The sequence below is a fragment of the Meles meles genome, chromosome 21, assembly GCF_922984935.1.
Source record: "Meles meles chromosome 21, mMelMel3.1 paternal haplotype, whole genome shotgun sequence".
NCBI lineage: Eukaryota > Metazoa > Chordata > Mammalia > Carnivora > Mustelidae > Meles > Meles meles.
The window spans coordinates 20,517,955-20,545,926 of NC_060086.1; the positions used below are offsets into that span (position 1 = coordinate 20,517,955).

The 27,972-nt window shown below is 41.0% G+C and overlaps 1 protein-coding gene across 4 annotated transcripts in view; it reads left to right on the forward strand.

Moving 5' to 3' along the window:
- The first annotated feature begins 515 nt into the window (after window positions 1-515).
- TMEM219 (transmembrane protein 219) overlaps window positions 516-27,972 on the forward strand; it is a 45,672-nt gene continuing 18,215 nt past the window's right edge. For 2 of the 4 annotated variants that reach the window (XM_045994330.1, XM_045994329.1), the window contains exon 1: window positions 550-677. In XM_045994330.1, the coding sequence (XP_045850286.1) occupies window positions 565-677 (113 nt within the window). In that variant the 5' untranslated portion in view covers window positions 550-564. Of the gene's footprint in view, window positions 678-27,972 lie in introns of all 4 variants that reach the window. The other 2 variants (XM_045994334.1, XM_045994331.1) reach the window with 2 other exon arrangements.

The following is a 27,972-nucleotide window of genomic DNA, read 5'->3' on the forward strand; positions in this document are numbered from 1 at the left end:
CCCTGCTGAGCAGAGAGCCCTATGCAGGGCTCGATCTCAGGACCCTGGGATCATGACCTGAGCCGAAGGCAGAGGCTTAACCCACTGAGCCACCCAGGTGCCCAAGATACTGATTTTTTTAAAAAGTTAACTCAAAACAAGTTTCAAGCAGTCTGAAATCATACGGTACAGGTCTATGGGTTTGATTTGGCCCAAAGGCTGCCGGTTTGGAACTTTCAGTTGGATGATCCCTTTCTGGATGTGAAGATGAATGCTACAAATAGTTAACAGCCATTAAATATCTAAGCTGAACCAGGGATTGAACACATACTTTCACATGTACTGTTATATTTAATGTTCTTTTCTACTTGAGCCATTCAGAACTCTCTGAATTCTATTCATGCTGTGCCATTTGCAAGGTTGCCTGCTGCATGTCTGACTATAAATGAGGTCAAATCCCTATTTACAGGAAGATGCTGATGTATACCGGTTCCTTCCCACTGTGAGCCTGTAGCCATAGGAACTGCGATCGAGTACACAATAACACCTCCATGATCAGATCCCCGGGGAGCAAAGTTCATTTTCATGAAGCTGGTCTGGCTAGTGAGCAATCTGGGGGACCTTCTGGGCTTCGCAGCAGTGTGCCGCCTCCTGACTTTCAGCTGGCTTTGGAGGAGGAAAAAGCAGAGCTGTCTCAGGTATGGGCTTCTTATTGGGAGCTGGGACTGTGGCCAGGCAGGAAAAGGCTGTGGGGAAAATTCTTCCAGCCATGCTATCCCGAGGAGAAAGCATGAGAAGGGCATTGTATACCAGGTCCCATGGTCTCTGAAGTCTTTACCAGTTCTCTGAGTGTATAAATGGTGCCTAGAATATAGGATTCTGCCATCACCCAGGGCATTGGCTAGAATCTTTCAGGACCCTCCAGCACTAAGAATCATAGGAGCAAGGGACCCAATTCTATGATAGCTTTGGCTTGTGAAAGTGGGAGGGAACAGAAGAAATTTTAGGCTAATTGTTGGAGTTTATACCCCACTAACTCACTTCCTTTTCTGTAGCCTTGCCATTTCCCATACAGCCCTTCCCTCTATTCTCCAAAAAGTCCGGGGACCTCTGGAGTTCTCTAACTGCCTGAGATGAGCCCTGGGAATCTTAAACCCACTCAGCCCCTGACTTTCCCCTTTCCTCTGCTCTGTGGACCAAGGTTTCTGCCTCAGTTTCCCTGAATGTCAAAACAGTTTCCCTAGGACTGGAGCTAGCCCTGACTCCTTGGCATTCCAGACTCCCCTGGCCAGTGGTGGCCCTTGGAGTCAAGACTACCTTCCTGTGCTCGTAATGTCAGGCTGAGCCTTGCTGTAAGAAACTGATTACTCAGAACCCCAATTCTGAGAGTCTCTGACTGTCCCTCATGTACTATGTGGGTTGTAACACCCTGAATCAAGATGCTTTGGGCACAGTCCCATGCACCATGGCCACATTGCTCAAGGAGTGGCTCTATGCCAGATCAGGTTCCCAGTCCAGATCTCCAGTCCCAGCCTTGTTCTCTTTACCACCAGACCATTCCGCTGACAAGACATCTCTCTGGCCAGGCTGCTCATTTTGAAAGAGATGACCAAGGAAGGTAACGAGATAAAGACAGAGACAGACAGAGAGAGGGAGAGAAAGAGAGAGAGAGATTAGGACAGAGGCTCCTAAAAAAGATCTGTCATATTTCTTTTTTTTTTAAGATCTGTCATTTTTTTTAAAGATCTGTCATTTTTCAGTCAATCAATCAATCAATCAATCACCCGAAACATAATGGAGGTCTGCATCTCTTCTTCCTTGCCCAATATGCACCTATGAGGCTTCTTTTTATTTAAGATTTTATTTATTTGTTTGACAGAGAGAGACACAGCGAGAGAGGGAACACAAGCAGAGGGAGTGGGAGACGGAAAAGCAGGCTTCCTGCCGAGCAGGGAGCCTGATGTGGGGCTTGATCCCAGGAGCCTGGGACCATGACCTGAGCTGAAGACAGACGCTTAACGACTGAGCCACCCAGGCGCCGCTTCTTTAATTATTTAGAAAAATTTTAATTATTATTGAAAAGCTGATACACATGATAAACAATTCAAACAATAATAGAGTATGCAGGGGCGCCTGGGTGGCTCAGTGGGTTAAAGCCTCTGCCTTCAGCTTGGGTCATGATCTCAGGGTCCTGGGATCGAGCCCTGCATTGGGCTCTCTGCTCAGTGGGGAGCCTGCTTCCTCCTCTCTCTCTGGCTGCCTCTCTGCCTTCTTGTGATCTCTATCAAATAAATAAAATCTTTATAAAAAAATAACAGAGTATGCAGTATAAAATATGTTTCCCCCCAACCCTGACCTTTAATTCTCCTGTCTAGAGGCAGCCCCTGTTCAGAGTTTCTCCTTTATCTTTCTAAAACATACTACGCACATATAAGCATGTGTGTATCTAATCTCCTTTTTGTGAAACACACATATTAACGTGTTATATGTTTTCCTACATTATACTGTTTCCACTTGAATAAACTCCACTTAAAGCTTATTTCAGATCTGTACGTGTAGACACGTCTCATCCTACTTAGCAGATTGATCGTATTCTATTATGGCCCTACCGATGGGACAATTCCATTGGTTTTCTCTGTTTTGATATTATAAACAATGCTGCGATGAATATCTTTGTACTACATCTTGAAATACATGCGTAAGGTTGTCAGATAAATTCCGAAAGGTAGAATTTCTGGGTCAAAGATTGTGTTCACCTTGGAAGATATTTCCACTCTGTCCTGACTGGAGCTTAAATCAGTTTAGACTCCCATCAACGCTGAGGGTGGGCCCATTTTCCCATACCCTCACCAACAGGGTATTTCCAGACATTCGGTCTTGGTGTGGCTTTATTATTTTATTCATCAAAATGATACATGTTGTTAGGTCCTGAGCTGAGCACAAGAATGTAGAAATTAATAGAACAGGTCCTAAACCTTGCCCTCATAATCTAGACATGCCCACTACAATATTATCTGGAAAATGCAACAACAGTACAAGGTACAAAGGTAGCACAATGAAGGGAGGGGTTCATTTCATCTGTTTGAGGGAGAGTGGGGTTTGTTCTCAGCCAGGGAAAACTGGATGAAGAACCCAATATCTGAGATAGGTTTTGAAGAATTCATTTATTTAACAAACATGTGCTAAGGGCCTACGATGTGCCACACACTGTCCTGGGTTCTTAGGATATATTAGTGACAAAACAAAGATTCTTGTCCTCGTGAAGCTTATGTCCTAGTGCGTCAATAATGAGTAGAAATAATAAGTAAATTATATAGTATGTTGCAAGGTGATAGGCACTATGGAAAAACAAAAAGCAAAATAGTGTAAGGGGGGGCGCCTGGGTGGCTCAGTGGGTTAAGCCGCCGCTGCCTTCGGCTCAGGTCATGATCTCAGGGTCCTGGGATCGAGTCCCGCATCGGGCTCTCTGCTCAGCAAGGAGCCTGCTTTCTTCTCTCTCTGCCTGCCTCTCTGCCTACTTGTGATCTCTCTCTGTCAAATAAATAAATAAAATCTTAAAAAAAATAGTGTAAGGGGGATAAGGAGTGTCCATTGTAGATGGGGAGGTGAACAGTAATTTTAGGTAAGGTAGTCATGTAGACCTTGTCAAGGAAATGGTTTTTGAACAAAGACTTTGTAAGAGTGATTTAGTTAGGAAATAGAGAAGAAAAAGCTTTCCAGATAGTGACAACAGCCAGCACAAAGGCTCTCCAGTTAAGTGTGGGCCTGACATAATGAACAGCAGCAAGGAGGCCAGTGGACTAAGGCAGGGGAAGGACAGTAGGAGAGGGGGTCAGAGAGATGATACAGGCTTCAGGCCACTGAGACAACTTTGGTTTTCCCCCTAGGTAAAATGAGAAGTCATTGCATGGTTTTAAGCAGAGAAGCAACATGATCTTCCTTTAAAAAAATTTTTTTTTAAAGATTATTCTGGATCAGGGCACCTGGATGGCTCAGTTGGTTGAGTGTCCAACTCCTAATCTCAGCTCAGGTCTTGATCTCGGGGTCATGAGTCCAAACCCTGCATTGGGCTCCATGCTGAGCTTGGAGCCAACTTAAAAAAAAAATTATTATGGATGTTGTATTTAGACTGTGGGATGGGGATAAAGGTAGAAGCAGAGAGTCCAATAAGTCAGATATGAGGTAATGGGAGCTTGGACAAACATGGTGGTAGCAGAGATGGTAAGAAATGCTTGGATTCTGGATATGTGTTTGAGGTGGAGTCATAGGACTGGAAGTGGCATGAGAGAGGAAGAAAGGAGTTAAAAATGACCTCAATGGTTTTGGCCTGAGCTACTGGAGAAAAAAAAAAAAAATGGAGTCACGCTCAACTGAGATAAGAAAGCTGAAGGTAAGGCAAGTTTTAGGGGGAAAGACCGAGTATTCAGTTTGGGATATGTTAAGCTTCTGAGACCTATTAGACATGCAAGTGGAGATGTCAAGGAGACGGTGAAATATATGAATGTGGGGGCGTCTGGGTGGCTCAGTGGGTTAAGCCGCTGCCTTCGGCTCAGGTCATGATCTCAGGGTCCTGGGATCCAGTCCTGCAGTGGGCTCTCTGCTCAACGGGGAGCCTGCTTCCTCCTTCTCTGGCTCTGCCTGCCTCTCTGCCTACTTGTGATCTCTGTCAAATAAATAAATAAAATCTTAAAAAAAAAAAAAAAGAACCTCCAGGGAGTCTTGATCTTCCCTGGACGGTTTAAAAAAAAAAAAAAGAAATATATGAATGTGGAGTCTAGAGACAGAGGTCTACACCAGAAATATAAATTCAACATGTAAATGATGAGCATGGGGTTTTTCAAGCAGACAGGGTGAGGAGTGATCCACATGGAAGAAACAGCTTGAACACAGGAATAAATATTTGAATTAGCAACTTATGTCTGGGGAACAATAAATGTACATCTCTCACTGGGGTTTAAAGTACAAGGGGTTTAGAGTTGTAGAGGATGGCGTTGCAGGGGTCAGCAAGAATATGAGTGCCAAGGGCCTTACGGGACAAACCAAGAAGCTTCCATTTTGTTTTTGTTTTTGTTTTCAGATTTTTTTTTTTAAGATTTTATTTATTTGACAGAGAGAGATCACAAGTAGGCAGAGAGGCAGGCGCAGAGAGAGAGAGAGAGGGAAGCAGGCTCCCTGCCGAGGAGAGAGCCCGATGCGGGACTCGATCCCAGGACCCTGAGACCATGACCTGAGCTGAAGGCAGCGGCTTAACCCACTGAGCCACCCAGGTGCCCCTGTTTTCAGATTTTTTTATTTATTTGTCAGAGAGAGAGTGAGAGAGTGTGTGCGAGTGAGCACAGGCAGACAGAGTGGCAGGCAGAGGCAGAGGAAAGAAGCAGGCTCCCCACCAAGCAAGGAGCCAGATGCGGGACTCCATCCCAGGACGGTGGGATCATGACCTGAGCCAAAGGCAGCCGCTCAACCAACTGAGCCACCCAGGCATCCCCAAGAAGCTTCCATTTTACCATGAAAGCATGATTGATGAATGAGCAGACGGGTATTTCAGAATGCACCTGAGAGAAGGAATTCTGGGGAACAAGTCTGGAAATGGTTAGTCCTGGCAAGAGAGGTGTTGAGGACCTACACAAAAGCAGTGGAAAGGCAGAGGGAAGAGTGTATTTGAGAAATATTTGTAGGGCTTCAGACTGATTAGATATGAGGGTTCAGGAGTCAGGAAAAGGCAAGGATGATTCCAAGGTTTCAGGTTTGGTAAGAGTGCAAGTGGTGTTGTCAGCCAAGACAGGGAACAGTGGAGGTGGAGGGGAGCAGTTGCAGACAGAACATGGGCTCACTGTGAGTCCTTTTAGATATGGTGAGTTGGAGGTGACCATTGGATGTTAGATATATTAGCCAAAAGGCTTACTCTTGGCATTTTGGATCCATTAGAATTAGTCATCAGAGGATAATTAAAACCATGAATATGAGTGTGTTTTGAATGAGGGAAGGGAACCAGTAGAGAAGAGTCCTTGATTTCCCTCTTTCCTTCCATCACCAAATCCCATTGCCTCTAGTGTCTTCAGTTCAACGACTTTTCTTCAATCCCATGTGATGATCTTGGCACTAGCCCATAGGATCTTCCTTGCAAGTTGGGAATTGTTCCTAATTTCCTCTTTCCCACTATCGCCCCCTTTCCGCCCATTTCCTTATAGTAGTCAGAGTGATCACTTCAAAATGTATATATTATCATATCATTATTCTTCTTAAAAATCTCCATTGGCTTCCCATTCCTCTTTATAATAAACTCCAGTCTCTTTACAATGGTTTGCAAGGCCCTAGCCCTGGAGTAGCTCTCCAACCTCTTTTCATACCACTCTCCCCTCATTCATGTTGTGGTCACACCAGCTCCCTACAAGCCAGTCCTTTCCTCTCTGGATCTTTGCACTGCTGTTCCTTCTACCCAGAGTAAATGTCATCCCACGCACCCATACACACACAAAAGAACAACAACAACAACAAAAATAGATCAGAATACCTCTCTGACCTACTTATTTAAAATGACCTCTTATTCCCTATATCTTCGTATTCATTTCTTTCACATCCATTTCAAAATTACTTGGTTAATTGTCTATCTTTCTCACTACAATGGAAGCTTTATGAGGTCTGGAGCAATATCTAATTTGTTCTCCACTATAATCCTAGCATCCAGGTACAAAGAGTTGCTCTGTAAATTTTTGTTGAATGAATTCGGGTGGAAAAGCAGAGAAGCGTGACTGAGGAGTTGAGAGGGGATCTAGAACCCAGTGAGGGGATTGGCCTTAGGCGGGAGAGGAGGGACACATGCATGTTCCTCTGTGAACAGAAGCAAGGAGGAAAGTTTAGGTGAGTATGCAGGGAAGTGTGTATGTGAGGCTTGGGGGTATGTGGCAAGCACAGGAAGTTCAAGGACCTCATGATTGATGCCCTCTTTCTGATACCGGTCAGATGGAAGTTTTAGAGGTTGGGTAAAGGATTTGAGGAGAGTGGGAGAGATTTGGGACAGTGACTGAGAATGGGAGAGGGAACTCCCCGAAATTTTGAGACTACCATGGGGCAGCCACCAGGTGAGTGTTGAGGTTATACAGATGAGAAGGATGTGAAACAGACTTTGCTTTCAGAAATCTGCAATCCAAAGGAGATAGACTTTGTCCAAGAAAGCTGGGAGGCAGGGAGATGGGTACTATAATGGTGAATGTTATGGAGGCATGTTGAGGATGGAGACTCCATCCTGGGAGTGGGGAAAATCATTACAGAATTCGTGCCCTTCGAGGTTGGTCCTGAAGAAGGAAAGTATGTACAAGGTAGAAGTAAGTGTGTTCCACGAAGAGAACGGTACTAGCAAAAGCACGGTGGTGTGGAATGCCTGGAGTGAAAGATGGAAGGTGATGCAGGAAGGCAGGGTTGAGGCTAAGTAGCGAGGGGTCTTGCATGCCCCAGGAATTAGAGTTCCCCAAGTAACCAAAGGCAGTAGGCTTGCAGAGGAAGGGAGGGATTTCAGCTTTGATGATTGGATGGAATGCGGGGGTGGGGCGGTGGTGAGAGGGAGGGTGGAGTCAGGGCCGACAGCTTTTCAGCCTGGGAGACTGCATGAATGATGGTGCTGTCACCTGAGAAGAAAATACAGCAAGAGAGGGTCTACTAAACACAAGTTAATTAGCTCAGTGTTTAAAAAAAATTGTGGCAAGGGGCACCTGGGTGACTCAGTGGTTACGCATCTGCCTTAGGCTCAGGTCATGATCTCCGGGTCCAGGGATTAAGCCCCATGAGGGACTCCCTGCTCAGCGGGACTGAAGGGACTCCCTTCTCCCTCCCCCTCTGCCCCTCCCCCACCCCTGCTTGTGCGCGGGCGCTCTCTCTCTCTCTCTCTCTAATGAATAAAACCTTTAAAAACATAAAAATAGGATCTTCTCGGTGGCTCAGTTTGATAAGCATCTGCCTTGGGCTCAGGTCCATGATCCCAGAGTCCTGAGATCAAGCCCTGTGTAGTATCTGGTTCCTTACTCAGCAGGGAACCTGCTTCTCCTTTGCTTGCCACTCCCCCTTCTTGTACACTCTCTTCCTCTCTCTCTGGCAAATAAATAAAACCTTTAAAAAATATAAAAATTAAAAATAAAATTAAAAACTGTGGCAAAATACATATGCAATTTACCACTTTAACCATTTTATTTATTTGACAGAAAGAGAGAGAAAGCACACGAGCAGGGGGAGCTGTGGGCAGAGGGAAAGGGAGAAACAGGCTCCCTGCTGAGCAGGGAGCTGGATGATGGGCTCTATCCCAGGACCTTGGGATCATGACCTGAACTGAAGGCAGACGCTTAACCGACTGAGCCACCCAGTCACCCCCATTTTAACCATTTTAAAGAGTACAATTTAGTGCCATTAAGTACATTTACAGTGTTGTACAGTCATTACCTCATACCATTCCAGTCATTCCAACATATTTTCATCACCCCAAAGGAAACCCCAGATCCATTAGGCTGTTAATTGCTAGACCCCTTCTGCCCAGCCCCTGGCAGCCACTTTCAGTCTCTGTGGATTTGCCTATTCTGGATATTTCATTTTGTGTCCGGCCTCTTTCTCCGAGTATAATGTTTCCTGGGTTATTCCATGTTGTAGCGGGTGTAAGTACTTCATTCTCTTTTTTCTCCATCATTGTTATCGTGGTAAAATATACATAACATAAGGTTTACCATTTTAACCACCTTTAAATGAACAGTTCAGCTTATGTTAATTAATTGAATTTTTTAAAAGTATACAGTTCAGGGGCACCTGGGTGGCTCAGTGGGTTAAAGCCTCTGCCTTCAGCTCAGGTCATGATCCCAGAGTCCTGGGATCGAGCCCTGCATCGGGCTCTCTGCTCGGCAGGGAGCCTGCTTCCTCCTCTCTCTCTGCCTGCCTCTCTGCCTACTTGTGATCTCTGTCTGTCAAATAAACAAATCAAATAAATAAAAGTATACAGTTCAGTGGCATTATGTGTATTCACATTGTACAACCATCACCACCGTCCACCTCCAGAACGTTTTTTCATTTTCCCAAACTGAAACTCTGTACCCATTAAATAATGACTCTCCAATCTCCTTTCCCCCAAGCGCCTGGCAATCACCATTCTACATTCTGTCTCTGTGAATTTGCCTATTCTAGGGACCTCATATCAGTAGAATCATGCAGTGTGTGTCTTTTTGTGACTGGCTCATTTCATAAAGCATAATGTCCTCAGTGTGCCTCCATGCTGTAGCCTGTGTCAGAATTTCCTTCCTTTTAAAGGCTGAGTAATGTTCCAGTGTGTGTGTGTGTGTGTGTGTGTGTGTGTGTGTGTGTTTTGTTTATCCATTCATCTACCAATAGATGATTGTGTAATTTTACCTTTTGGTTATTATGAATAGAGACACTGTGAACATTAGTGTATAGCTTTTTGTTTGAACACCTGTTTTCCACTTTGTGGGTATATGCTAGGAGTGGAATGGCTGGATCATATGGTAGTTCTGTGTTTAATTTATTGGTTACCTGTCTCAGTGGCTTTTCCATTTTCCATTCCCACTACCCATGTACAAGGGTATATAAGGGTTCCCATTTCTCCACATCCACACCAACATGCGTTATTTTCTTTTCTTTGTTATTATTATTATGACCTTCCTAGTGGATGTGAAGGATTATGTCATTGTGATTTTTTTCAAAGATTTTATTTATTTATTTGACAGACAGAGATCACAAGTAGGCAGAGAGGCAGGTAGAGAGAAAGGGAATCAGGCTCCCTGCTGAGCACAAAGCCTGATGTGGGACTCGATCCCTGGACCCTAAGCCGAAGGCAGCAGCTTAACCCACTGAGCCACCCAGGCGCCCATCATTGTGATTTTGCTTTGCATTTCCCTAATGACTAATGATGCTCAGCATCTTTTCAGGTGCTTATTGGCCATTTGTAGATCTCCTTTGGAGAAATGTCTATTTAAGTCCTTTGCCCATTTTAAAAGTTGGGTTGTTTTTTGCTGTTATTGACTGGTTAGGAATTCTTTATATAATCTATATTAATCCCTTATCAGATACATGATTTGCAAATATTTTCTCCTGTGGGTTTTCTTTTTACTCTCTTGCTAGTACTCTTTTTTTTTTTTTTTAAGATTTCTTATCTATTTATTCGACAGAGAGAGATCACAAGTAGGCAGAGAGGCAGGCAGAGAGAGAAGAAAGCAGGCTCCTTGCTGAGCAGAGAGCCCGATGTGGGGCTTGATACTAGGACACTGGGATCATGACCTGAGCTGAAGGCAGAGGCTTTAACCCACTGAGCCACCCAGGCGCCCCTCTTGGTAGTACTCTTAAATACACAAAACTTATATTTTAATGAAGTCCAGTTTATCTTTTTTTAATTTTTGTTGCTCGTGTTGTTGGTGTCACATCCAAGACATCATTGACAAATATGTTATCTCAAAGAGTTGCTCCTCTGTTTTTTCCTGAGATTTTGATAGTTTCAGCACTTAAGTTTAGATCTTTGGTTCATTTAAGTTAATTTTTTAAAAAGATATTTATTTGTTTATTTATTTATTTATAGCACAAGCAGGGGGAGGGACAGAGGGAGAGAGAGAATATCAAACAGACTCCACACTGAATGTAGAGTCTGATGCAGGGGTTGATCCCACCACCCTGAGATCGTGACCTGAACCAAAATCAAGAGTCGGACGCTCAACAGACTCAGCCACCCAGACGCCCCATTTGAGTTAATTTTTGTTCATGGTATAAAGTAAGGGTCCAACCTCATTCTTTTGCATCTAGTTTTTCTCTCCCCATTTATCAAAAATGGTCCTTTCTCCATTGAATGCTCTTGGCTCCCTTATTGCAAATCAATTGAACATGTATGTAATGTTTATTTCCAGATTCTTTATTCGATTTCATTGATTTATGTGTCTATTCTTATGTGTGTACCGCACTGTTTTGATGACTATAGCTTTGTAGTATGTTTGGAAACCAGGGACATGAATCCTTCATCTTTGTTCTTTTTCGAGACAGTTTTATTTACTATTTCTTTTTGGTCTGTTTCGACAATTTGTGTTTCCAGTAATTTATCCATTTCATCTAGGTTTTCTAATTTGTTACCATACAATTGTTTATAGTATTCTCTTATAATCTATTTTCTTTTTAATTTTTAAAAAGATTTTTAAAAATTCATTTTTTTGACAGAGAGAGAGAGTTTGAGCACAAGTAGGGGGAGTGGGAGAGGGAGAAGCAGGCTCCCTGCTGAGCAGGGAGACTGACATGGAACTCCATCCCAGGACCCTGGGATCATGACCTGAGCAGAAGGCAGACACTTAACTGACTGAGCCACCCAGGCTCTGTGTTTTCTTTCTTTTTAGAAAAAGTTTATTCATTTATTTATGTAAGTAATCTCTATACCCAGTGTGGGACTCAAACTCATGACCCCAAAATCAAGAGTCATATGCTCTTCTGACTGAGCCAGCAAGGCACCCCTTTTTTCTTTCTGTAAGGTTGGCACTTTCATTTTGTTATTTAATAATTTTAATCAGGGGGCACCTGGGGGGCTCCCGCATCAGGCTCTCTGCTCAGTGAGGAGCCTGTTTCTCCCTCTCTCTCTGCCTGCCTCTCTGCCTACTTGTGACCTCTCTCTCTGTCAAATAAATAAATAAAATATTTAAAAAAAAAAGATTTATTTATTTATTACAGAGAAAGAGAGAGCATTAGTAGGGTGAGGGGCAGAAGAAGAAGCAGACTCCCTGCTGAGCAGGGAGCCCAATGCGGGGCTCAATCCTGGGACTCCAGGATCATGACCTGAGCTGAAGGCAGACACTTAACTGATTGAGCCACCTAGGCTCCCCTTTTTAAGCTTTTCAAAAAACCAACTTATGTATTCATTGTTTTTCTCTATTGTTTTATATTCTCTATTTTTTTTAAAGATTTTATTTTTTTATTTGACAGAGAGAGATATCACAAGTAGGCAGAGAGGCAGGCAGAGAGAGAGAGGAGGGAGCAGGCTCCCCGCTGAGCAGAGAGCCCAATGCGGGGCTCGATCCCAGGACCCCGGGATCATGACCTGAGCCGAAGGCAGAGGCTTAACCCACTGAGCGACCCAGGCGCCCCTATATTCTCTATTTTATCATCACTCCAAATTTTATTAATTTCTTCCTTGTTTTATATTTGTGCTTGGTTTTCTCTTCATTTTCTAGCTTCTTCAGGTATTAAAATTGGCTATTAATTTGACTTTTTTTTCTTTTTTACTGTAGGTATTTACAGCTATAAATTTCCCTCTGAGCACTGCTTTCTCTGCATCCCTTATGGGAGATGTAAAACTTACGTTTTAGCATATATATTTTTTCCTTTTCATTCATTTCATTTTCATCTCAAAGTATTTTCTAATTTCCCTGGCAACTTGTTCTTTGAATCACTGGTTGCTTATCAGTGTGTTGTTTAATTTCCACATATTTGTGAATTTTCCAGTTTTCCTCCACTTTTGACTTCTAGTTTCATTTCATTGTGTTTGGAATTACATTTTGTATGACCTTAATCTTTTAAATTTGTTGAGATTCAGTTGGGGACCTAATATGGTCTATCCTGGAGGATCTTACATATGCACTTGAGGAGAATGTATACTCCACTGTTGTTGGGTGGAGTGTCTCCATATGTGTTAGGTTTAATTAGATTAAAACAGTGTTCAAATTATCTACATCCTCATTGATCTTCTATTTGTTCTATCCATAATTGAAAGTGGGATATAGAAATTTCCAACTATTACTGAAGAACCGTTTCTTTCTCCCTTCAGTTTTGTTAATTTTTGCTCCATACATTTTGGGACTCTGTTGTTAAGTGTGTATAATCTTTATAATTCTTATATCTTCTTGATGAATTGACCCTTTCATCAACATGTAATGCCCTATGTCTCTTGAAACAAATTTTGACTTGAAGTTTATTACGTCTGATATTAGCATAGCCACCAATCTCTCTCTCTCTCTTTTTAAATATTTATTTATTTATTTATTTATTTATTTATTTGACAGAGAGAGAGAGAGAGATCACAAGTAGGCAGAGAGGCAGGCAGAGAGAGGAAGGTAAGCAGGCTTCCCGCTGAGCAGAGAGCCTGAAGCAGGGCTCGATCCCAGGACCCAAAGATCATGACCTGGGCCGAAGGCAGAGGCTTAACCCACTGAGACACCCAGGCACCCCCCCACCACCCCGCCACACCCTGCACCACTCTCTTTTGATTACTATTTCCATAGAATGTCTTTTTCTATCCTTTTACTCTCAACCTCTTTATGTCTTTGGATCTAAAGTGAGTCTCTTATAAACAGCATATAGATGTTTTCCTTTTTGTAATCATTCTGCCAATCTCAGCCTTTTAAATGTAGAGTTAAATCAATATACATTGAAAGTAATAACTGGTAAGGAAGGACTTCTACCCTGTTGTTATTTGTTTTCTGTATGTCGTATCCTTTTTTGTTTCTCAACTCCTCCATCACTGCCTTCTTTTATGTTTGTTTGATTTTTTTTAGTAATGTGACATTTTGATTCCTCACTTACTTCCTTTCCTGTATCTTTTATAATCATTTTCTTAGTGATTGCCTTCAGAATTACAATTAGCATCTTAAATTTATAACAACCTCATTTGAATTAATACCCATGTAGCTTTAATAATATACAAAAACTCTACTCCTATACAGCTCTGTCCCTCCCCTTTATATTGTTATTGTGACAGATTATATCTTTATACATTGTGCTGATTAATGTAGATATATAGTTATTGTTTTATACATTTGTCTCTTTTTTAAGTAAGCTCCATGCCTAATGTGGGGCTTGAATTCATGACCCTGAGATTAAGGGTCACACACTCTAATGACTAAGCCAGTCAGGCACCCTTACATTTGTCTTTTAAATTATACAGGAACAAATAGGAGTTACAAAATCAAAAATACAATAATATTGATTTTTATGTTGACCTATGTAGTTATCTTTACGAGTATTCTTTATTTCTCTGTATAGCTTCACATTTTTGTTTTGTGTCCTTTCATTGCAGCCTTAGCATTGCTTATAGGGCAAGCCTACTTACTAGTAACAAATTCCCTTAGCTTTTGTTTATGTGGGAGTCTTAACTTCTCCTTCATTCTTGAAGAACAGTTTGGTGAGATATAGAATTCCTGTTTGACAGCTTTTTTCTTTTTGCACTTTAAGTATGTTATCCCATGGACCACAGTGTTTTCTGATGAGAAATTGGCTGTTATTCTTATTGAGGATCCCTTGTACATTACGAGCTGCTTCTCTTTTGCTGCTTTCACTATTTTCTCTTTAGCTTTGGCTTTTGACAGTTTGATTACAATGTGTCAGTGTGATTTGAATTTATTTTACTTGGAGTTCATCAAGTTTTTTAGATATGTAGATTCGTATCTTTTTTCTTTTTAATCAAATTTGGGGAGTTTTCAGCCATTATTTCTTCAAATATTCTTTCTTCCTCCTTCTCTCTCTCTCCTCCTTCTAGGACTCCCATTATTTTTATGTAAGTATGTGGATTGTGTCCCAAAAGTTTCTCAGGCTCTTCTTATTTTCCTTCATTTTTTTTCTTTCTGCTTCTCAGATTGGATAATTTTATTTAACCTATCTTCAAGTTCACTTACTCTTTCTTCTGTCTGTTCAAATCTGCTGGTAAACCCCTGTAGTAAATTTTTCCATTTCATTGTATTAATCATTAAAAAACATTTTTTGTTGTTTTTCCTGATGCTTTGATATTTGGAGACCTGAGAGAGACCACTCCTCCGTGGGCTACCAATTCCTAAAAATAGTAAACTACTCATCTGCAAGTGTGCTTTTCTTATGCAAATCAACCAAACACAAGCCCATATCCCCCAACCACCTCCTTCACCAACCTCTTACATTCCAGGCCACTATCCCCCTGCCCTAACCACCCCAGGGCCAGGTTTCAGCTGACTAGGGACAGCTTAAACACTCCAGAGCCTACTGAAATTATTCAACTAGCCAATCCTAAGCAAGCTTACCCTGTTTTCCATTCCTTCCCATGGGAACCACAACAAAGGCTCTTGCCTACAATTTCCTCCTACTCCCTCTGCCTCCTGACTTATCCTGGTGCTTCTCCATGTTGCCCTGTGTGGTGTGCTGTGCTTCCTGCTTCTAGGTATCTCTGAATATAGAAACTTTTTCCTTCAGGACATTAATTTCTATGTCTTATCATACCTGATTAAAATAAATCCTGTGCACATTTTAAAACATCATTGTACTTCAAAAAGTATTATAATTTTCAGTTACTAAATTCCTATTTGGTTCTTTTTTTATAATTTCTCTTTATTAATACTCCCTGTTTGTTGAGATATTGTTCTGGTTTCCTTTAGTTCTTTGTCCACAGTTTTCTTTAGCTTATTGCTCACATTATAGACAGTTAATTTAAAGTCTTTGTCTCAGAAATCCAAAGTCTGTGCTTCTTCAGGAACAGGTTCTATTACTTTCTTTTTCCTGTGAGTGAGCCATATTTTACTGTTTGGTGGTGGTGGTGTTTGCAGTCTTTGTAATTTTTTTTCTGAAAACCAAACATTTTGAAAGTATGATGTGGAGAGGAGAGAAAGAATGAGGAGGAAGAGAGCAGAGGGGAAGAGGAGAAGAAGGGAAAATAAAAGAAAAAAAATACCTTCTGGGTCCTTTCAGACTGTTTCTGTGTTGAGGCACTCCTTCAGCACTTAGCCAGGCCACACATGACTCTGCCTCATTTAGTGCTTGTGCTGAATCTAAAGACCACCCAGAAATGAAACCTATGGTCTTTTCATGTATTTTCTGAGCATGTATCCTGCCCTGGGAGTTTTTCAAAGCCCTGTTTTCCAAAAATTCTCATTACCCATTTTTTTTTTCTTCACTGGCTTTTGGTATATCTGTTGTTTGCCTCATCTATTATCTTTTGCCACAGGTGACACTGGCTTGTTCATTTGGCTTTTAATGTTTTCTGCGAAGGTCCTCAATGTAGCTGCTTCTCTACCCTGAGGGTGTTCTGAAGTAGACAAAATAATTGCATCAATCTTTAAGGGAAGCCATAGCAGGTCAAAACAGACAAATATAATTCCTTAGGAATAAGGTCCATTCTGTTCCCTTTGGGACCAGGTAACCACACCAGAAACAGTCATCAAGACTGTCACTATGCCAGGAAGGGGATGGAGTAAGTTTAACATTAAAATATCACAAAGCTCTCTTACCCAGTTTCTATGAGCTTTCTGTTGGTTAAGAATTCAGATAGTTGCCGTAAACCTTTGACTATCTTCCAGAGTTCTGATATGTTCATTCTGAGTTCATTTCTGGGGTTTTTAATAGTTCTGGGGAGGATGGGCAGCTAGAGGTTCTATCCTGCCCTTTTCACTGATGTCATTCCATGAGCTCAGTTTGAATATACTAAGTGAGGTGTCTGTAAGACACCAGGAACAGACAAAGCTATGAACTCTTGAAGCCAGAGATGTGTCCACACCATTAGATCCCCAGAACTTAGAACCATTCATGGCACACAGGGGGCACTCAGCAAATGTTTGTTGAATGAATGGAGTGGTTTTTTTTTTTTAATTTTTAAAAAGATTTTATTTATTTATTTATTTGAGAGAGAGAGAGCATGAGAGGGGAGAGGGTCAGAGGGAGAGGGAGCCTGATGTGGGACTTGATCTCAGGACTTCAGGATCATGACCCGAGCTGAAGGCAGTTGCTTAACCAACTGAGCCACCCAGGTGCCTCTTTTTTAAAATTTTTAGAAAAGATTTATTCTAGAGAAAGAGAGAGTATGCATAAGTGAGGGGAGGGATAAATGGGAAGGTAGAGAGAGACTCTCAAGCAGACTCCCACTGAGCATAAAGCCCAACATGGGGCTCAATCCCAAAACCCATGAGATCATGACATGAGCTGAAATCATCAGTTGGATGCTTAACCCCCTCAAGCCATTTGAGGGGTGCCAGGGTGGTACATTGGTTGGGCATTGGACTCTTGGTTTTGGCTCAGGTCATGATTTGGGGTTTGTGGGATCAAGCCCCATGTCAGGCTTTGTGCTTATCTGGGAGTCAGCTTGGGACTCTCCCTCCCTCTGCCTCTGCCCCTCCCCTCCATGCACACTATCTCTCTAAAATTAAATATAGAAATCTTAGGGCACCTGGGTGATTCAGTGGGTTAAGCCTCTGCCTTTGACTCAGGTCATGATCCCAGGGTCCTGGGATCGAGCCCTGCATCAGGCTCTCTGCTCAGCGGGGAGCCTGTTTCCCGCCCCCGCTTCTCTCTCTATGCCTGCCTCTCTGCCTACTTGTGATCTCTGTCTGTCAAATAAGTAAATAAAATCTTTAAAAATAAATAAATAAATAAATCTTACAAAAAATAAAAATAAATAAAAAGACATTTGAAAATATGGACCTTGGGCACCTGGGTGGCTCAGTTGGTTAAGCGACTGCCTTGGGCTCAGGTCATGATCCTGAAGTCCTGGAACTGAGTCCCGCATTGGGCTCCCCGCTCAGCGGGGAGTCTGCTTCTCCCTCTGACCCTCTCCCTTCTCATGCTTTCTCTCTCTCTCAAATAAATAAATAAAATCTTAAAAGGAAGGAAGGAAGGAAGGGAGGGAGGAAGGAAGGAAGGAAGGGAAGGAAGAAAAAGAAAATATGGACCTTAAACTTGACTTCAGTGTATGGCCTAGAGATAGGGATTTTTGAATAATCAGTGTATAGATGATAATTGAAGCCATTGATGAAAAGAAGTTGTTTTCAAATAACATTAGGGATAACTAAATTCCTAGGGTTGCCTGGGTGGCTCAGTCATTAAGCAGCTGCCTTCAGCTCAGGTCATGATCCCAGGATCCTGGAATCGAGCGCTGTGTCAGGCTCCCTGCTCAGCGAGGAACCTGCTTCTCCCTCTACCTCTCCCTGTTGCTTCTCCTACTTGTGCTCTCTCTCTCTCTGTCAAATAAATAAATAAAATCTTAAAAAGAAAAAAAAAGGAATAACTAAATTCCTTTTTAGGACAAAGCAAAATTACTATTGTCCCTTCCAGATCCTTTATTATCTATTTTTACTGTATATGTATATAGTATACTGTATATATATACATACATGCATATGTATATATAAATACATAAAATATATTTGTATATAACTTTATATAAAATTGTATCTTCTACATACATAAATATTTGATATCTTAGAAAGATAACAGTAAAGTTTATATAATATATTCAAGACATTATCCTAGATGCAATATACTTCAGAAGTTAAAGACACGGATCTAGATATAAACTGCCTCAGTTTAAATACTTGCTCCACCATTCATTAGATGTATAATTTTTGTAAAGCACTTTAACTTTCTTCATCTATAAAGTGGAGTGGTAATAATAAATGATCTGTTTCTTGTGTAGTGTTTTAGATTTAAATGAAATAATCCCTATAAAGGCCATGGTACCATGTTTGGTACATGGCAAACTTTCAATAAAAGTTCACTATTTGAAATGAGCAATCAGAAAAGCAAGTCAAGGGGCGCCTGGGTGGCTCAGTGGTTTAGGCCGCTGCCTTCGGCTCAGGTCATGATCTCAGGGTCCTGGGATCGAGTCCCGCATCAGGCTCTCTGCTCGTCAGGGAGCCTGCTTCCCTCTCACTCTCTCTGCCTGCCTCTCTGCCTACTTGTATCTCTCTCTGTCAAATAAATAAATAAAATCTTTAAAAAAAAAAAAGCAAGTCAAAAAAACAATGCCATTTACAACAGCATCAAAAAGAATAAAATACTTTGGAATAAGTTCAATCAATGAGGTGTAAGACTTGTACAAAACATCGGTGAAAGAAATTAAAGAAGACCTAATATATAGAAAGAAAGTTAAAGAAGACCTAAATATATAGAAAGGCATCCTGTGTCTTGGATTGGAAGAACTAAAATAGTTAAGACGATAATACTAATCAAAGAGATCTCTAGGTTCAATGCAACCTCTATCAAATCCCAATGGTGGGTTGTTGTTTTTTTCAGAAGTGGAAAGGCCAACCCACAAATTTATAAGGAATTACAAGGAAACCTAAATAGCCAAAACAATCTTGAAATAGAAGAACAAAGTTGGAAGACTCATACTCCCTGAGTTTGCCACTTCCTACAAAACTACACTAATGGAGAGAATGTGGTATTGGCATAAGGATGGACATATAGACCAATAGGTTAAAATTGAGAACTCAGAGATAAATCTTCATATCTAAGGTCAATTGATTTTTTCCATATTTCTCAATTATCAATTTTTGCATGTTTTATATAATAATGCATTAGTAAAATATTATAAAAAACTTTTATAAGTAAACAGTTATATTTATCAAAAGTATAGGCTCAAAAGTTCTTCCTGATAGAAGTGCACGATCAAAAAGATTTGGACAATAATATAATTGGAAAACAACTTCTTTTTCATCAGTGACTTTAATTACCATCTATACACTGATTATTCAAAAATAGGTGTGAAAAAGTTTGTGAAAAATGATTAGATCCCAGAGAGGGAGACAAACCATAAGAGACTATTAATCATAGGAAAAGAACTGAAGGTTGTTGGGGAGGGGAGGGTTAACTGGGTGATAGACATTAAGGGGGACATGGGATGTAAGGAGCACTGGGTGTTATATAAGACTGATGAGTCAGTGAACTCTACCTCTGAAACTAATAATACGCTATATGTTTATTAATTGAATTAAAATTTTAAAAAATGATTAGATCCATATTTTGCAAGTCTTGAAACACTGGCCAGTAGTCATGCTTCTATGTATGGTTAACTGATTTTTGACAAGTGTGCCAAGATCACTCAATGGGGGAAACAACAGTCTCTTCAAGAAATGGTGCCAGAAAAACTGGATATCCACATGCAAAAGAATGAGGTTAGATCCTTATACCATTATACACAAAATTAATTGAAAATGGATAATAGACCTAAATCTAAAAAACTAAAACTATAAAACTCTTAGAAGAAAATATAGGAACACGCATCGGGCTCTCTGCTCAGCAGGGAGCCTGCTTCCCTCTCTCTCTCTCTCTCTGCCTGCCTCTCTACCAACTTGTGATCTCTCTCTGCCAAATAAATAAATAAAATCTTAAAAAAAAAAGAAAGAAAATATAGGGACAAAGCTTCATGACCTTGGCAATGATTTCTTAAATATTGCATCAAAGCACAAGCAACAGAAGAAAAAAAATAGAAAAATTAGATTTCATCAGAATGAAAAACATATATCAAAGGGCACCATCAGCAGAGTGAGAAGACAACACACAGAATGGGAGGAAATATTTGCAAATCACATATCTGATAAGAGATTAATTACAGAATAAAGAACCCCTACAACTCAAATGACAAAACCACAAACCTAACTCAAAAATGGACAAAGCACTTGATTTTTTTTTTCAAAGAACACATACAAATGACAAATATGCACATGAAAAATGCTCAATGCCATTAATCATTAATAAATGCAAATAAACCAGCAGTGAGACACCTCTTCCAATGCAGTAGGATGGCTATTATCAAAAAGATGATAATCAGGGGCGCCTGGGTGGCTCAGTGGGTTAAGCCGCTGCCTTTGGCTCAGGTCATGATCTCAGGGTCCTGGGATTGAGTCCCGCATCGGGCTCTCTGCTCGGCAGGGGGCCTGCTTCCCTCTCTCTCTCTCTGCCTGCCTCTCTATCTACTTGTGATCTCTCTGTCAAATAAATAAATAAAATATTAAAAAAATATATTTAAAAAAAAAAGATGATAATCAGTGTTGGTGAGAATGTGGAGATATTGGAGCCCTTGCATGTTGCTGGTGGGGAAGGAATGTGCTGTGGCCACTGTAGAAAACAGTCTGGCAGCTTCTCAGAGTTAAACATAGGATCCCCATAGGACCAAGCAATTCCATTTCTAAGCATGTAAGATTTGGAAACAAGGACTCAAACAGTTGCTTGTACACCAGTGTTCACAGCAGCATTATTCACAATAGCCAAAATTTGAAAACAATCTTTGTGTCCATCTACAAAGGAATGAATAAATAAAATGTGGTGTGTATATGCAATGGAATATTATTCAACCTTAATAAGAAAAGAAATTCTGGCAGATACTATAAAATGGATGACCCTTGAAGACATTATGCTAAGAGAAATAAGCCAGACACAAAAGGATAAATAGTGTCTGATTCCATTTATAGGAAATATCTAGAATTGACAAATTCGTAGAAATAGAAAGTAGAAAAGAGGTTCCTGGGGTCTGGGTCAAGGGGATAATGGGTAATTACTTAATGGTTACAGAATTTCTGTTTGGGGTGATGAAAAGTTTTGGAAAAAAATAGTGGTCATGGTTGTACATTATGAATGTAATACTACCAAATTGTATACTTTAAAATGATTAAAATGGCAAACTTTATGTTATCTGTATTTTATCACAGTAAAAAAAAAACAAAACTGGGCAGAAAAGATAGGCAGGTCTTAAGGCACCTGGGTGGTCCAGTGGGTTAAAGCCTCTGCCTTCTGGTTGGGTCATGATCTCAGGGTCCTGGGATCAAGCCCCGCATAAGGCTGTCTGCTCGGCGGGGAGCCTGCTTCCCCCTCTCTCTCTGCCTGCCTCTCTGCCTACTTGTGATCTCTGTCTGTTAAATAAATAAATAAAATCTTAAAAAAAACAAAAAACAAAAAAGATAGGCAGGTCTTCCTTTAAAGAAACTTACAATCTAGTTAAGAGAACTTGGACATTTAAAGAAATAACATTAAGTATTTGATGATAGCGTGGGAATAGTTTCCTTTGGACAGAGGAGATGGGGAGTGACTGGAAAGGGGAATGAGGAAAGTTCCTGGAGTGATGGAAATGTTTTATGCTTTGATTGGGGTGTTTACATGGGCATTACATTTGTCAAAACTTATGAAATTTCATACTTAAATGTGTGCATTTTTGTGTAAATTTCACCGGGGGGGGCATTATTAGCTACTACTAATTCCTTGACTATAATACATATTGTAGTCAATTTCTCCTACTTCTCATTTGTATGAAATCCTTCATCAAATAGAGACTTTAAAAATAATTTTTTTTGGTACCTCTTAATCCCCTTTATCTGCTTTGCCTACCTCCCCACCCACTTCCCCTCTGGCAACTCCCAGTTTGTTCTCTGTATTTAAGACTCTGGTTTTTGTTTGTTTTGATTTTTTAATTACACATTTAAGTGAAATCAGATGGTATTTCCCTTTCTTTGACGTATTTTACTTGGCATAACACCCTCTAAGTCCATCCATGTTTTGCAAATGGTAAGAGCCCATTCTTTTTTAAGGCCGAGTAATATTCCATTCTATATATATGCTATATCTTTTTCCATCCAACTATGGATGGACACTTGCTTCCATATCTTGGCTATGTGAATAATGCTTTGATAAACATAGAGTTACATGTATCTTTTTGAACTAGCATTTTCATTTCCTTTGGCTAAATACCCAGTAGTAGAATTACTGGATTGTACAGTATTTCTATTTTTAATTTTTTGAGGAAATGTCACACTTTTTCACGGTGGCTGCACCAATTTACATTCCCACCAGCAGTGCATGAGGGTTCCCTTTTCCCCACATTCTTTTTTTTTTTTCTAAAGATTTTATTTATTTGACAGAGTGAGAGAGCACAAGCAGGCAGAGCAGCAGGGAGAAGCAGGCTCCCCACTGAGCAGGAGCCTGATTCGGGGCTGGATCCTAGGACCCTGGGATCATGACCTGAGCCAAAAGCAGCGGCTTAACCCACTGAGCCACCAAGGCGCCCCATCTTTTCCACATTCTTGCCAACACTTGTTATTTATTCTTTTTTTTAATTTTTTAAAAGATTTTTATTTATTTACTTGACAGACAGAGATCACAGGTAGGCAGAGAGGCAGGCAGAGAGAGAGGAAGGGAAGCAGGCTCCCTGCTGAGCAGAGAGCCTGCCGCGGGGCTTGATCCCAGGACCCCCTGAGCCAAAAGCAGAGGCTTTAACCCACTGAGCCACCCAGGTGCCCCTATTTATTGTCTTTTTGATAACTAGCCATTCTGACAGCTGTGAGGTGGTATCTCCTCGTGGTCTTGACTTGCATTTCCCTGATAATGAGTCATTTTGAGCATCTTTTCATGTGTCTGTTGTACATCTATATGTCTTCTTCAGAAAAATGTCTATCCAGGTCCTTTGTTCATTTTTAAATTGGATTTTGGGGGGGAGTGAGTTGTATAAGTCCTTTATATATTTTGGATATTAACCCCTTATCAGATATATCGTTTACAAATATTTTCTCCCATTCACTAGGTTCCCTGTTTGTTTCATTAATGGTTTCCTTCACTGTGCAAAAGTTCTTTATTTTGGCATAGTCCCAATTGTTATTTTTGGTTTTGTTTCCTTTATCTGAGGAGATATATCCATATATATGTCTGATGTCCAAAAGCTGATGTCCAATAGATTACTGTAGAGGCTTTTAATTTTTAAAATTTTTTTTCCATTTCCATTTTTTTCATTTACGATTTCCAGTATTTATGTCTTATGTTAGAAGATATCTTATTCCAGGTTTGCAAACATATTCTGTTTTTTTCCTCAACATTTGTATGTGTACGAATGTGTGTGTGCACACTTGTATGTGTGTATTACATGTAGCTGTTGACTAGTTGAAAACCATGGGCCTTAAAAAAAAAAAAAAAAAGAGTTGGACGTAGGGGCGCCTGGGTGGCTCAGTGGGTTAAGCCGCTGCCTTCGGCTCAGGTCATGATCTCAGGGTCCTGAGATCGAGTCCCACGTCGGGCTCTTTGCTCAGCGGGAGCCTGCTTCCTTCTCTCTCTCTCTGCCTGCCTCTCTGTCTATTTGTGATCTCGCTCTGTCAAATAAATAAATAAGATCTTAAAAAAAAAAAAGAAAAGAAAACCATGGGCAAGTTTCCTAACATTGCTAAGTCTTGGTTTTCTCACCTGTAAAGTAGGGCTAATGCTGATTTCATTTTTTTTATCGATAAGATGACATTTGAGGGCCATTAAATGTTTGACCCATTTAGAAGTTATTCAGAAGAGAGTAGCTATTTTTTATATTATGGTATCATTTATTATAGTATTTGACATTTTATCATAATTTTTTGTGCATCTGTCTCTTTCACTAAGGTTTTTCATTGTTAGAAAATGTGGCTTCCCTCAGTGCCTAACTAAGCACCTGGCATTAAACAAGTGCTCAAATGTCTGTTGAATGAATGAATGAGTTGATTGAATAGATGAACAACACAGGATAAAACCAAGAATTTAAAGGAGAAAGATTAATTTTATCAAGCAGTCTTGATATGAAACTAAACACAAAATTGAAGTCCAATTGAAGAAACCTTCTGAAATATGTAGGGGCTCTTGTGCAAGGATGGGCTCCAAGAGGGCTGATTGAAACTGTATATAAACGTTCAGACAAAAGTGCCTTTTTCCAGGGAGAAGATCCATAGGCAGATTACTTTCCAGGAGGCCAGGGATCTTGACTACTTTGTCCACCACTGTATTCCCAGCTTCCAGAATACTGCCTGGTAGCTCAGAGATGTTTATTGAATGAATATCTGACTGAAAGAATAGCTTTCATCAGATTTTCACAGGAGTCTGTGTCTCCAGAGAGCTTTAGAGCTTGATAACATAGAAGGAAATAGTATAGAAATATAGAAATATTTTAAAATAGAGAAAAAATAATATAGAAGGAAAAAAATCAAACAGATCCCTGAGAGCTTTTATCTGGACCAGAGCACCTAGAAGAACCTATCATTATGGAGTGATGGAGGAACCCTTTCCCCCATTCCTTCCAAAAGACTGGGTGATTCCCTTCTCAATTGGCTTTCTGATTCTCACATTTGCAGATTCTCACATTTGTTTGTAGTCAAGCTTGAATCATAAGCCAGCTTCTGCCTCCTATTACTGGGTGACCTGTCTGAATTATTTAAGCTATCTATGACACGTTTTCTCCAATCACATCCACCTTCAGGATCTGATGAGTGGATTACCAAGTCAGAACATTGGTATAAAGCTGGCAGGTTACGGTGCACAAACAATTTTCTGTCCTCTTGTGCTCCTCCCCACCCCAACTTTTTTTTTTTTTTTCTGTATAAGACATTTGTTTATATCCATTTACCCCGATTCCCAGGCCTTCAGGCAATTCCTTGCTCTAAACAGTTAGTCTCTAGTGGTCCGTAGAATTTGTTCATTGGACTACATAAGTAAATGTCAATTGTGGTCATTTACAAGAACTGCTGTCCAAATATGTCTAATTACTCTGCATTACAAGAATAATGAAGGGAAACTCACATTTGTTGACTTCCCATTGTGTACCAGCACTACACTGGGCACTTTCATGCCTTATCTTCTACCCTTCAAATTAGACTTGTCATTAAGTAGAAACATTGACAAAGTTTTTGCTATACGGATATTAATTTTGTGCCTGGACCACAATAGGCACTAAAAAATGACTGTCAACCAAATAAACTTTCTTTTACCTTTTAAGCTAAATTTCACAAATATTCAGAATGGGCAGATGTGCTTCCAGTCTTAAAATGAAACTGAAAATTCGTAAGTTTCAGGGGAAACTGGCCTGTAAGAAGCTGTTATCAATACATTAAACAACAAATATTTATTGAGCAAATACTGTGCTCAAACTATGAAAAGAGGGACGCCTGGGTGGCTCAGTAGGTTAAGTACCTGCTCAGGTCCTGATCCCAGGGTTCTGGGATCAAGTCCCACATTGGGCTCCTTGCTCCGTGGCGAGCCTGCTTCTCCCTTTGCCTACTTCTTCCTCTGCTTTCCTTCTGCTCCCTTTGCTTGTGCTCTCTCTGGCAAATAATTAAATAAAATCTTTTTTTTTTTTTTTAAGATTTATTTATTTGACAGATAGAGATTACAAGTAGGCAGAGTGGCAGGCAGAGAGAGAGAGAGAGAGAGGAGGAAGCAGGCTCCCAGCTAAGCAGAGAGCCCGATGCGGGGCTCGATCCCAGGACTCTGGGATCATGACCTGAGCTGAAGGCAGACGCTTTAACCCGCTGAGCCACCCAGGTGCCCCTAAATAAAATCTTAAAAAACAAAACAAAACTATGAAAAGATCTGGGACTTGCGGAGCATACTATTCCAGGAACTGAGGTGCTGGCTGGGGAGACAAGACTAAGACTAGGGAAAGGTGACCTCACCGGCTCAGACTGGGCCAGGTGTGACTGAGAGTTGGTTGGGCAGAGACTTTTGCAGGTTTTCAGAAGAGATCTCTGGACAGGACTGAGCAAGGAGGATCTGGTGGGAAAAGACTAGATTCAGTGTTGGGACACTTGGGTTCTGTTCTCGCGGAGGCTTAACTGGTTGGGAGACTTGGGGCAAATCCCTTAACCTCTCCAGATATCAGTTTAGCATCTGGAAAATAAAGTGGGTGTGGGGGGGTGGTTATGGTTGAACTTGTTCAGTTACTGAGTGTCTTCCAGTTCTTAGGTTCTAAAATTTTCTGTCAGCCACACTTATTTTACCTTTGAGAAGAAAAGACTTCCTATGTTTGGCATTTCAATTAAGTCAATCAATGGCATTCATGAGCCACTATGCTCAAGGGGACAGTGCCATAAATTCCCCCCACATACACATATACACACCAGGGTTTTTTTAATGATTGTTATTTTTAATGGTGACAAAATATACATAACATAAAGATTTACCATCTTAACCATTTTTACATGTACATTTTTAAGTGTAGAAATTCAGTAGTGTTCATTACATTCACCTTGTACAATCATTACCATCATTCATCTCCAGAATTCTTTTTAAATTGTTTTTTTCTTTTCTAGATTTATTTATTTATTTATTTATTTATTTATTTATTTGACAGACAGATACCACAAGTAGGCAGAGAGGCAGGCAGAGAGAGAGGGGGAAGCAGGCTCCCTGCTGAGCAGAGAGCCCAATGCAGGGCTCTATCCCAGGACCCTGGGATCATGACCTGAGCCGAAGGCAGAGGCTTTAACCCACTGAGCCACCCAGGCGCCCCTCCAGAATTCTTTTCATCTTGCAAAACTGAGACTCTGGGGACACCTGGGTGGCTCAGTTGGTTAGGCAACTGCCTTCGGCTTGGGTCATGATCCTGGAGGCCTAGGATCAAGTCCGGAGTTAGGTTCCTGGCTCCACAGGGAGTCTGCTTCTCCCTCTGACCTTCTCCCCTCTCATGCTCTCTCTCACTTTCTCTCTCTCTCTCTCAAATAAATAAATAAAATCTTTTTTTTTAAGATTTTATTTATTTATTTGACAGAGAGAGATCACAAGTAGACAGAGAGGCAGGCAGAGAGAGAAGGAAGCAGGCTCGCTGCTGAGCTGAGAGCCCGATGCAGGACTCGATCCCAGGATCCTGAGATCATGACCTGAGCCGAAGGCAGCGGCTCAACCCACTGAGCCACCCAGGCGCCCCAATAAATAAAATCTTTAAAAACAAAACAAAACTGGGGCACCTGGGTGGCTCAGTGGGTTAAGCCTCTGCCTTCGGCTCGGGTCATGATCTCAGGGTCCTGGGATCGAGTCCCGCATCTGGCTCTCTGCTCCGCGGGGAGCCTATTTCCTCCTCTCTCTCTCTGCCTGCCTCTTTGCCTACTTGTGATCTCTGTCAAATAAATAAGTAAAATCTCAAAAAAAAAACCAAACAAACAAAACTGAGACTTTGTACCCATTAAGCAATAATAACTCCCCATTCCTGCCCCCACCCCCACCAGCCCCTGGCAACCACCATTCTACTTTCTGTCTCTATGATTTTTTTAAGATTTTATTTTATTTGAGAGAGAACGCACACATATGCATGAGCATGAGAGACAGCAGGAGCAGGGGAAGGGGGAGGAGCAGAGGGAGAAACAGAAACCCCGGTGAGCAGGGAGCACAATGGCTTGATCCCAGCACCCTGGGATCATGACCCGAGCCGAAGGCAGAGCCACCCACACGCCCCAGTCTCTATAATTTTGACTACTCTAATTCCACATATCAGTGGAATCTTACAGTATTTCTTTTTTTGTGACTGGCTTATTTCCCTTAGCAAAA